The sequence below is a fragment of the Octopus bimaculoides genome, chromosome 15 (assembly GCF_046866305.1).
Source record: "Octopus bimaculoides isolate indiv1 chromosome 15, ASM4686630v1, whole genome shotgun sequence".
NCBI classification, from domain to species: Eukaryota; Metazoa; Mollusca; class Cephalopoda; order Octopoda; family Octopodidae; genus Octopus; species Octopus bimaculoides.
In genome coordinates, this window is record NC_142942.1 from 45090727 (window position 1) to 45102555 (window position 11829).

An 11829-nucleotide genomic window follows, 5' to 3' on the forward strand; every position below is an offset into this window, starting at 1 on the left:
TCTTGACCAGTCCGGAGACCCGACCGGTCTTGACCAGTCCGGACCCGACCGGTCTTGACCAGTCCGGAGACCGACCGGTATTGACCAGTCCGGACCGGTTCTGACCGCTCTTGACCAGTCCGGAGACTTGACCAGTCCGGAGACCTGACCAGTCCGGACCCGACCGGTCTTGACCAGTCCGGAGACCGACCGGTCTTGACCAGTCCGGAGACCGACCGGTCTTGACCAGTCCGGACCCGACCGGTCTTGTCCGGACCGGTTCTGACCGGTTTGAACCGGTTCTGACCGGTTTGAACCGGTTCTAACCGGTTTGAACCGGTTCTAACCGGTTTGAACCGGTTCTAACCGGTTTGAACCGGTTCTAACCGGTTTGAACCGGTTCTAACCGGTTTGAACCGGTTCTAACCGGTTCTAACCGGTTCTAACCGGTTTTGACCGGTTCTGACCAGTTCGAACCGGTTCTGACCGGTTTGAACCGGTTCTGACCGGTTTGAGCCGGTTTTGACCGGTTCAAACCGGTCAAAACAGGTTCGAACCGGTCAAAACCGGTCCGGACAAGACCGGTCTGGTCCGGACTGGTCAAGACCGGTCGGTCTCCGGACTGGTCAAGACCGGTCGGTCTCCGGACTGGTCAAGACCGGTCGGTCTCCGGACTGGTCAAGACCGGTCGGTCTCCGGACTGGTCAAGACCGGTCGGTCTCCGGACTGGTCAAGACCGGTCGGTCTCCGGACTGGTCAAGACCGGTCGGTCTCCGGACTGGTCAAGACCGGTCGGTCTCCGAACCGGTTCAAACCGGTTCTGACCGGTCAAAACCGGTTCTGACCGGTCAAAACCGGTTCTGACCGGTTTGAACCGGTTCTGACCGGTTTGAACCGGTTTTGACCGGTTCGGACCGGTTTGAAACTGTACTGACCGGTTCGAACCGGTTCTGACCGGTTTTGACCGGTTCTGACCGGTTCGGACCGGTCTTGACCAGTCCGGAGACCGACCGGTCTTGACCAGTCCGGACCAGACCGGTCTTGTCCGGACCGGTTTTGACCGGTTCGAACCTGTTTTGACCGGTTTGAACCGGTCAAAACCGGCTCAAACCGGTCAGAACCGGTCAGAACCGGTTCAAACCGGTCAGAACCGGTTCGAACTGGTCAGAACCGGTCAAAACCGGTTAGAACCGGTTAGAACCGGTTCTGACCGGTTTGAACCGGTTCTGACCGGTTTGAACCGGTTCTAACCGGTTTGAACCGGTTCTAACCGGTTTGAACCGGTTCTAACCGGTTTGAACCGGTTCTAACCGGTTCTAACCGGTTTTGACCGGTTCTGACCAGTTCGAACCGGTTCTGACCGGTTTGAACCGGTTCTGACCGGTTCTGACCGGTTTGAGCCGGTTTTGACCGGTTCAAACCGGTCAAAACAGGTTCGAACCGGTCAAAACCGGTCCGGACAAGACCGGTCTGGTCCGGACTGGTCAAGACCGGTCGGTCTCCGGACTGGTCAAGACCGGTCGGTCTCCGGACTGGTCAAGACCGGTCGGTCTCCGGACTGGTCAAGACCGGTCGGTCTCCGGACTGGTCAAGACCGGTCGGTCTCCGGACTGGTCAAGACCAGTCGGTCTCCAAACCGGTTCAAACCGGTCAAAACCGGTTCTGACCGGTCAAAACCGGTTCTGACCGGTTTGAACCGGTTCTGACCGGTTTGAACCGGTTTTGACCGGTTCGGACCGGTTTGAAACTGTACTGACCGGTTCGAACCGGTTCTGACCGGTTTTGACCGGTTCTGACCGGTTCGGACCGGTCTTGACCAGTCCGGAGACCTGACCGGTCTTGACCAGTCCGGAGACCTGACCGGTCTTGACCAGTCCGGACCCGACCGGTCTTGACCAGTCCGGACCCGACCGGTCTTGACCAGTCCGGACCCGACCGGTCTTGACCAGTCCGGACCCGACCGGTCTTGTCCGGACCGGTTCGAACCGGTCTTGACCAGTCCGGAGACCTGACCAGTCCGGACCCGACCGGTCTTGACCAGTCCGGAGACCGACCGGTCTTGACCAGTACGGAGACCTGACCGGTCTTGACCAGTCCGGAGACTTGACCAGTCCGGAGACCGACCGGTCTTGACCAGTCCGGAGACCTGACCGGTCTTGACCAGTCCGGACCCGACCGGTCTTGACCAGTCCGGAGACCGACCGGTATTGACCAGTCCGGACCGGTTTTGACCAGTCCGGAGACCTGACCAGTCCGGACCCGACCGGTCTTGACCAGTCCGGACCCGACCGGTCTTGACCAGTCCGGACCCGACCGGTCTTGTCCGGACCGGTTTTGACCGGTTCGAACCGGTTTTGACCGGTTCGAACCGGTTTTGACCGGTTCGAACCGGTTCTGACCGGTTTGAACCGGTTTGAACCGGTTCTGACCGGTTTTGACCGGTTCTAACCGGTTTGAGCCGGTTCAAACCGGTCAAAACAGGTTCGAACCGGTCAAAACCGGTCCGGACAAGACCGGTCTGGTCCGGACTGGTCAAGACCGGTCGGTCTCCGGACTGGTCAAGACCGGTCGGTCTCCGGACTGGTCAAGACCGGTTTGAACCGGTTCTGACCGGTTCTGACCGGTTCGAACTGGTTTTGACCGGTTCTGACCAGTTCGAACCGGTTCTGGCCGGTTTGAACCGGTTCGAACCGGTCAAAACCGGTTCGAACCGGTTCTGACCGGTTTGAGCCGGTTCTGACCGGTTTGAACCGGTTCTGACCGGTTCTGACCGGTTTGAGCCGGTTTTGACCGGTTCGGACCGGTCTTGACCAGTCCGGAGACCTGACCGGTCTTGACCAGTCCGGAGACCTGACCAGTCCGGACACGACCGGTCTTGACCAGTCCGGACCCGACCGGTCTTGACCAGTCCGGACCCGACCGGTCTTGTTCGGACCGGTTCGAACCGGTCTTGACCAGTCCGGAGACCGACCGGTATTGACCAGTCCGGACCGGTTCTGACCGGTCTTGACCAGTCCGGAGACCTGACCGGTCTTAACCAGTCCGGAGACTTGACCAGTCCGGAGACCTGACCAGTCCGGACCCGACCGGTCTTGACCAGTCCGGACCCGACCGGTCTTGACCAGTCCGGACCCGACCGGTCTTGACCAGTCCGGAGACCGACCGGTCTTGACCAGTCCGGAGACCGACCGGTCTTGACCAGTCCGGACCCGACCGGTTTTGACCGGTTCGAACCGGTTTGAACCGGTTCTGACCGGTTTAAACCGGTTCTAACCGGTTTGAACCGGTTCTAACCGGTTTGAACCGGTTCTAACCGGTTTGAACCGGTTTGAACCGGTTCGAACCGGTTTGAACCGGTTCTGACCGGTTTGAACCGGTTCGGACCGGTTTGAACCGGTTCGGACCGGTTCGAACCGGTTTGAACCGGTTCTGACCGGTTTGAGCCGGTTCAAACCGGTCAAAACAGGTTCGAACCGGTCAAAACCGGTCCGGACAAGACCGGTCTGGTCCGGACTGGTCAAGACCGGTCGGTCTCCGGACTGGTCAAGACCGGTCGGTCTCCGGACTGGTCAAGACCGGTTTGAACCGGTTCTGACCGGTTTGAGCCGGTTCTGACCGGTTTGAAACTGTACTGACCGGTTCGAACCGGTTTTGACCGGTTTTGACCGGTTCGGACCGGTCTTGACCAGTCCGGAGACCTGACCGGTCTTGACCAGTCCGGACCCGACCGGTCTTGTCCGGACCGGTTCGGACCGGTTTGAACCGGTTCGAACCGGTCTTGACCAGTCCGGAGACCTGACCAGTCCGGACCCGACCGGTCTTGACCAGTCCGGAGACCGACCGGTCTTGACCAGTACGGAGACCTGACCGGTCTTGACCAGTCCGGAGACCTGACCAGTCCGGACCCGACCGGTCTTGACCAGTCCGGAGACCGACCGGTCTTGACCAGTCCGGAGACCTGCCCGGTCTTGACCAGTCCGGAGACCTGACCGGTCTTGACCAGTCCGGACCCGACCGGTATTGACCAGTCCGGACCGGTTCTGACCGGTCTTGACCAGTCCGGAGACTTGACCAGTCCGGAGACCTGACCAGTTCGAACCGGTTCAAACCGGTCAGAACCGGTTCGAACTGGTCAAACCGGTTCGAACCGGTCAGAACCGGTTCAAACCGGTCAGAACCGGTTCAAACCGGTCAAAACAGGTTCGAACCGGTCAAAACCGGTCCGGACAAGACCGGTCTGGTCCGGACTGGTCAAGACCGGTCGGTCTCCGGACTGGTCAAGACCGGTCGGTCTCCGGACTGGTCAAGACCGGTCGGGTCCGGACTGGTCAAGACCGGTCGGGTCCGGACTGGTCAGGTCTCCGGACTGGTCAAGACCGGTCAGGTCTCCGGACCGGTTCTGACCGGTCCGAACCGGTCAAAACCGGCTCAAACCGGTCAGAACCGGTTCAAACCGGTCAGAACCGGTCAGAACCGGTTCAAACCGGGTCAGAACCGGTTCAAACCGGTCTTGACCAGTCCGGAGACCGACCGGTCTTGACCAGTCCGGAGACCGACCGGTCTTGACCAGTCGGTCTCCGGACTGGTCAAGACCGGTCGGTCTCCGGACTGGTCAAGACCGGTTCTGACCGGTTCTGACCGGTTTGAACCGGTTCTGACCGGTTTGAACCGGTTCTGACCGGTTTTGACCGGTTTGAACCGGTTCTGACCGGTTTGAGCCGGTTCTGACCGGTTTGAGCCGGTTTTGACCGGTTCGGACCGGTCTTGACCAGTCCGGAGACCTGACCGGTCTTGACCAGTCCGGAGACCTGACCAGTCCGGACCCGACCGGTCTTGACCAGTCCGGACCCGACCGGTCTTGACCAGTCCGGAGACCGACCGGTCTTGACCAGTCCGGAGACCGACCGGTCTTGACCAGACCGGTCTTGTCCGGACCGGTTTTGACCGGTTCGAACCTGTTTTGACCGGTTTGAACCGGTTCTGACCGGTTTGAACCGGTTCTGACCGGTTTGAACCGGTTCTGACCGGTTTGAACCGGTTCTGACCGGTTTGAACCGGTTCTGACCGGTTCGAACCGGTTTGGACCGGTTCGAACCGGTCCAAACCGGTTTGAACCGGTTCGGACCGGTTCGAACCGGTCAAAACCGGTTCGAACCGGTTTGAGTCGGTTTTGACCGGTTCGGACCGGTCTTGACCAGTCCGGAGACCTGGCCGGTTTCTGACCGGTTTGAACCGGTTCTGACCGGTTTGAACCGGTTCTGGCCGGTTTGAACCGGTTCTGACCGGTTTGAGCCGGTTCAAACCGGTCAGAACCGGTTTTGACCGGTTCGGACCGGTCTTGACCAGTCCGGAGACCTGACCGGTCTTGACCAGTCCGGAGACTTGACCAGTCCGGAGACCTGACCAGTCCGGACCCGACCGGTCTTGACCAGTCCGGACCCGACCGGTCTTGACCAGTCCGGAGACCGACCGGTCTTGACCAGTCCGGACCCGACCGGTCTTGTCCGGACCGGTTTGAACCGGTTTTGACCGGTTTGAACCGGTTTAGACCGGTTCGAACCGGTTCGGACCGGTCTTGACCAGTCCGGACCCGACCGGTCTTGACCAGTCCGGACCCGACCGGTCTTGACCAGTCCGGAGACCGACCGGTCTTGACCAGTCCGGAGACCGACCGGTCTTGACCAGTCCGGAGACCTGACCGGTCTTGACCAGTCCGGACCCGACCGGTCTTGACCAGTCCGGACCCGACCGGTCTTGACCAGTCCGGACCCGACCGGTCTTGACCAGTCCGGACCCGACCGGTCTTGACCAGTCCGGAGACCGACCGGTATTGACCGGTTTTGACCGGTTTTGACCGGTTCGAACCGGTTCTGACCGGTTCGGACCGGTCTTGACCAGTCCGGAGACCTGACCGGTCTTGACCAGTCCGGACCCGACCGGTCTTGACCAGTCCGGACCCGACCGGTCTTGACCAGTCCGGACCCGAACGGTCTTGACCAGTCCGGAGACCGACCGGTCTTGACCAGTCCGGACCGGTTCTGACCGGTCTTGACCAGTCCGGAGACCTGACCGGTCACAACCGGTCCGAACCGGTCACAACCGGTCCGAATCGGTCAAAACCGGTCCGGACTGGTCAAGACCGGTCGGTCGGGACCGGTCAAGACCGGTCGATCGGGACCGGTCGGTCGGGACCGGTCAAGTCCGGTCGGTCAGGACCGGTCGGGACCGGACCGGTCAGGACCGGTCGGGACCGGACCGGTCAGGACTGGTCAAGACCGGTCAGGTCCGGACCGGTCAGGACCGGTTTGGACTTGGACCGGTTCGGACCGGTTTGGACTCGGACCGGTTTGGGTTCGGACCGGTTTGGACTCGGACCGGTTTGGACTTGGACCTGTTCGGACCGGTTTGGACTTGGACCGGTTCGGACCGGATCGGTTCGGACCGGATCGGATCCTTAGATTAGAATATAAATGATTTAGAAATATATTGTAATGGTATGAACTAAGATTTAAAAATTCGCAAGTTCAAAATATTTTTCTCTTACCTATTTTTCACTTTATGAGATTTTGTTGTCAAAGAAAAATCTTTAAATTGATTCGTTTTTTCCTTCTATTCGGTTCCTTCGATGTCTTAATCAAAATCGTCATTTAAAAATGACTCTTTTGTTAGTACTACTTTGTGGCTTTTTATCCTAAATGTGGCAGGAACTTTGCTGTATGGGAGGTTGTCCGTGATGATGAATTTTCCCCTTTGAAAAATGCTGGTGGAAAACCAAAAGACACACCTACAACTTGTCGGTTGGCGCTTCAGAACTTACATTGTCGTTACATAGTGAATGCTGGTGGAATTGTGAAACTACCTGATGGTTCTTCATTTTGCGAAAGGTAAGTAGAGAAATAAAAGGTTTATTTCAAGTCTGTTGGAATATTAAAGTAGTCTTCGGTGCTGCTGAATTCATTCTTCCTGGCATAACTATCTGTGACTTAAAACAGTGATTCTGAAAGTGGGTTCCAAGAAAATTCCTGGGTCTCATGAAAAAAAATTCTAGACTTCCATAAGATAAAGTGTGTTTTAATATTTAATAAAAATCTATTTTAAGCCTAACAATGCTAGTCACCATTTTCTGTCTCTGCCTGTGTCTTTCTCATGGGTATTGATTTCCAAAGATTCAAGAGGAACGTTAATCTGGGAGGTGATGAGTGGAGGGACTGTGAAAGCCATGCACATTGCCCCTTCCCTCATACTTAGTAACTGGAAAAAAACTTTTTATATGAATAAATTCACTCTTGAAAAACTTAGTTTTTTTTGGGGGGGGGGGTCATATTTTCTTGAAATAATGATGGTGATGAATCATCTATAAAATATAGGCAATGATTCCATAATTTTTGGAAGATCATATGATAATTCCACACCAGAATAAACTGGGGAACTGCTGACATAGATGAATGGGAATTTGGTACTTTGCAATTCTGTTGAAACTACAACATGAGCTAAAAACACACTGATGGGGATTTTTAATACTGAGCAACTCAAGCATGTCTGGTCCACTTCAGAAAGTAGATAGATGATTACTTTGAAAGAAAATCTTAATTTCGATTTCCCTAATACTAAATTTTGAGTAAAATAATACAATGAATCAGTATTGTTGTACATATTGCAGCAGTGTTGCATATGGCACCATGTTCATGCATAGGTGATGCAATAATATATTTATATCAAGGGAGCTGGCATAATTGTTAGCACGCTGGGTGAAATGCTTAGAGGTATTTCGTCAGTCTTTACATTCTGAGTTCAAATTCCACCAAGGTTGACTTTGCTTTCATCCTTTTGGGATCAATAAAGTACCAGTTGCATACGGGAGTTGATCTAATTGACTGGTCCACTCCACCAAAATTTCAGACCTTGTTCCTAGAGTAGAAAGGAGTAATATATCTATATCTAGTGAAATCCACAATTTGATTTTAATCCTCAATTACAGAAAACCTTAAAGAGACTTTATTTTTGGATTTAATTAATAAAATGATGATGATGAAATATTTGTTTCTATGAAATTCTTGAGATATTAAATATTTTTTATATTGTAGTGATAATATTCAGAACACACCTGTCTGTGAGATATCACCTTTAGTATCATATGCTGGTGAGGTGAGTGTATCTGTTAATATCTAATGTATTACACTACAAAAGTGAATGTATATGTTAACATGTGTATGAGTGTATATGTTGATTATTTAGTATTTTGGTATTTATTAGATTAGTAGGTAATAGAATCGGTAGAGCATCAGAGCAGTGTATGACAGAAGCAGTGGAATAACAGAGAAAATGTTTTGCAGTGTTGTATTCCCTCACTTTCTGAGTTCAAATCCTGCAGTGATTGAATTCTCCTTTCATCAACAAAATGTATACCAATCTATTACTAGTGATCAGATTCTTGATTACACTCCTATCCCCACCCCTTGAATATGGGACCAGGTCTCTGGCAGAAGTCATTCCTATTTATTTAAATTTTTTTTGTTTGAAATCTGTGACGTCAGAATGATTGGACAATTTTTCTGGAGGAATGATTATCAGAGCTGGTATCCTTCCAACTGTTGACTGAATCTCTTCCATTGTGAAAAGAAATGGGTAGGTGAGGACTGTTATTTGACTGTTGGTGATCAGGTCATATGCCTTGCTCATGGGCACAACAGAATGACTATTAAAGTTTGAACACTTCACCTACAAGTTAGCTAACCACACTGTCATCGTCATCATCATCGTTTAACGTCCGCTGTCCATGCTAGCATGAGTTGGACGATTTGACTGAGGACTGGTGAAACCAGATGGCTGCACCAGGCTCCAATCTGATTTGGTAGAGTTTCTACAGCTGGATGCCCTTCCTAATGCCAACCACTCCGAGAGTGTAATGGGTGCTTTTACATGCCACCGGCACAAGGGCCAGTCAGGCGGTACTGGCGATGGTCACGCTTGAAATGGTGTATTTTACGTGCCACCTACACAGGAGCCAGTCCATCTGCACTGGAATTTTGTTATAAACTGATTGTTCACTTAGAATCAATAGTTGCAGGTGTCGGCATGAGCTTATAGAGCTGGTTGTTTTATTATGGTAAAAGTGTAAACTTAAGTGATGGCAGAAAATAAATTGAGTAAATTTACTTCCAAAAAAATGACAGGGATAATTGGAAAAAAGAATTGAGAATCTTTTGGTTACTTTAATGACAAACGATTTCATAACTGTCAAGTAGCAGTCTTCTTAGACGTGGTCTGCAACATTTTTGTGTGTAGCAGCAGCACCACGCCAAATATGGGAACCGTTGTCTATCCAGCTTTTTAGATTTTTTTTTATCGTTTCTATCTAAGGAACGTCACAACTTAGATACATATTGTTTTGTTCTAATTTCATTCACACCTCGGTTACCTGAGAGGAATATTAAATCGATTCCAGTACTCAAACGGTACTACGTATTATTGGCTCACGAAGGTTGGAATGGTTAGACGAACATGGCGATACTTGAACTAAAAAAGAAAATCAGAACAGTTAAAGGATGAACCTAATACAGAAATAATTATTGCGATAAAATATATACTAGAGAAAAAGCAATAGCGCAGACATAAACAAATATTGTTGGGTTTCACTGTTTCGGTATGTATCAGATGATGAAATCCTGTGGTAGCTGCCTCTCACCTTCATAAGAGACAAAACAGTCGTAAATAGAGAATTTCAGCTTTAATTTTGTAGTCAAACAAGGGCGTTCATCATTTTATATGAAAAATGTCGCTGAGAATTATCTCCCTTTAATTTGTCCTCGTATTTCTTTAAACTTGTGTCCAAAGGTGGGTGGGGGGAATCATCGCTCAGTGACTTGATTAGAAGACAATTTTATTATACATTAATTGTGATCTGATTTGAGGTGTGTGTGTGTGTGCATTGACGAAAAATTGAACTGCAATATATATATATATATATATATATATATATATATATATATCTTTCAATATTTTCATAAAATAAAACTGCTGATAAGTATGCGTTAATCTATCGGAAGTAACATTTTAGCACAACTATGCTACTAACATTCTATATCAACTGGAACTAAAATATATCTGTATTAACTCTATTCTACAGCTTCTCTACTATTATCATAGCTTTCATTTTATAAATTAACATTGTAGTAAATAAAAAAAATTATTTTGCAGCATACTGTTTTATTTCCCACAATACACCAGTTATTGTCATTGCTTGTTCATAGGGTCTTTTTTTTTTTTTTGTTTTTTTTTTTTGGTGTTAGCAGGAATTGGATGGGGTACTTATCTGAGGCAACAATTTAGTCAGGTGTTCTTGCTGTTGCCAATCCTTACCTTGTTTTCAAGTAAAGGGATATTTTATTCCGTTGGCCTCTAAAACAGCAGAAGCAACCTGTCAGAATAATAAACCATCTTTATTATTGCTTTGCTTTTCATCCTTTTGGGGTTGATAAAATACCGCTTGAGCACTGGGCATCTATGCATTCGATTTATTCCCGAAATTGCTAGCCTTGTGCCAATATTTGAAACCATTATCATTATTATTATTATTATCATTATTATTGTTATTATTATAAGGATGGTGAGCTGGCAGAATTGTTAACATGCCAGGCAAAATGCCTGCTGGCATTTTGTCTGTCCTTACATTCTGAGTTCAAGTTCCACCAAGGTCGACTTTGGCTTTCACCTTTTCGGGGTCAATAAAATTTCTGGCCTTGTACCTTCAGTAGAAAGAGTTATTATGGTGGAGAGCTGGCAGAATTTGTTTGCATGCTGGGTAAAATGCTTAGCAACATTTCATTTGTCTTTGTGTTCTGAGTTCAGATTCCGCTCGGTCAACTTTGCCTTTCATCCTTTTCAGGGTTGATAAAATATGTACCAATTGAGCACTGGGGTCAATGTAATCGACTTACCCCCTCCCTGAAATTGCTGACCTTGTGCCAAAAATTGAAATCGTTGTCATTATTAACATGCCAGACAAAATGCTTAGCAGCATTTCATCTGTTATGTTCTAATGCCTAGGTTCTGCTGAAGTTAATTTTTACCTTTCACCCTTTCAGGGTTGATGAAATAAGTACCAGTTGAGTAAAGGGGTCGATATAATTGACCAGGCCCCTCTTCAAAAAATTTCGGGTTTTCTGCCAATAGTAAAAAGGATTATTATTATCTTTATCATGTGCTTTCACTGCAGTACTGAGTGCAGCTCTGTATGCCTTGGGTATGTGCCGTGGTATGTTGTAGTGTTGTTATATTCACTGTATTGAAAGGGCTTTACGTAGGGTGTGTGCAGAACTTAGTAGTGCTATTTTTTGTATGTTATATACACTTTTAAGTCTTGATGTTGTGGTTATGTATTTGTCTGATTGTTATTATTATTCCAGTTGTATTTCCTTTTTTTAAGACCTGTCTTCTTTTAATTACAGGGTTTGGAAAACCTAATCAAAAACAAAACATTTGTTGTGCCTATCACTTTTACAGAGGATTCTATAAATGGAATTTAATTCGTAACTAAATTTCACTTTTCTTCAATTCTTCTTGGGCATTCCTCACAGAATTATTTTTGTTATCCATTGATAAGAAATATAATGGTCGTAAATTGGGAACAATATATTAAACTAAACTGAAATGAACAGACTGCTTATATATATTTTATTTATTCTTGTATAACTGTTGCTTATCTGAATTATTTCAAGGGTTTTCCTTTTCTATGAATGTTTGGTTTGGTATTTTTTTTTTTTTTCCTTCAATATAAATGACTCAATCAAGTCGTGTATATTTTTTTAAATAAAAACAATTGTTACTTCCAAGGTTTTGTTGCTGAACAAA

The 11829-nt window shown here is 48.9% G+C and overlaps 1 protein-coding gene across 1 annotated transcript in view; it reads left to right on the plus strand.

Annotated features, from left to right (window-relative positions):
- LOC106878995 (UDP-N-acetylhexosamine pyrophosphorylase) overlaps window positions 1–11829 on the plus strand; it is a 42085-nt gene extending 30256 nt beyond the window's left edge. Inside the window, exons 8-10 of the mRNA XM_089363789.1 lie at window positions 6684–6863; window positions 8064–8124; window positions 11427–11829. Of these exons, the coding sequence (XP_089219915.1) occupies window positions 6684–6863; window positions 8064–8124; window positions 11427–11504 (319 nt within the window). The 3' untranslated portion in view covers window positions 11505–11829. The remainder of the gene's footprint in view (window positions 1–6683; window positions 6864–8063; window positions 8125–11426) is intronic.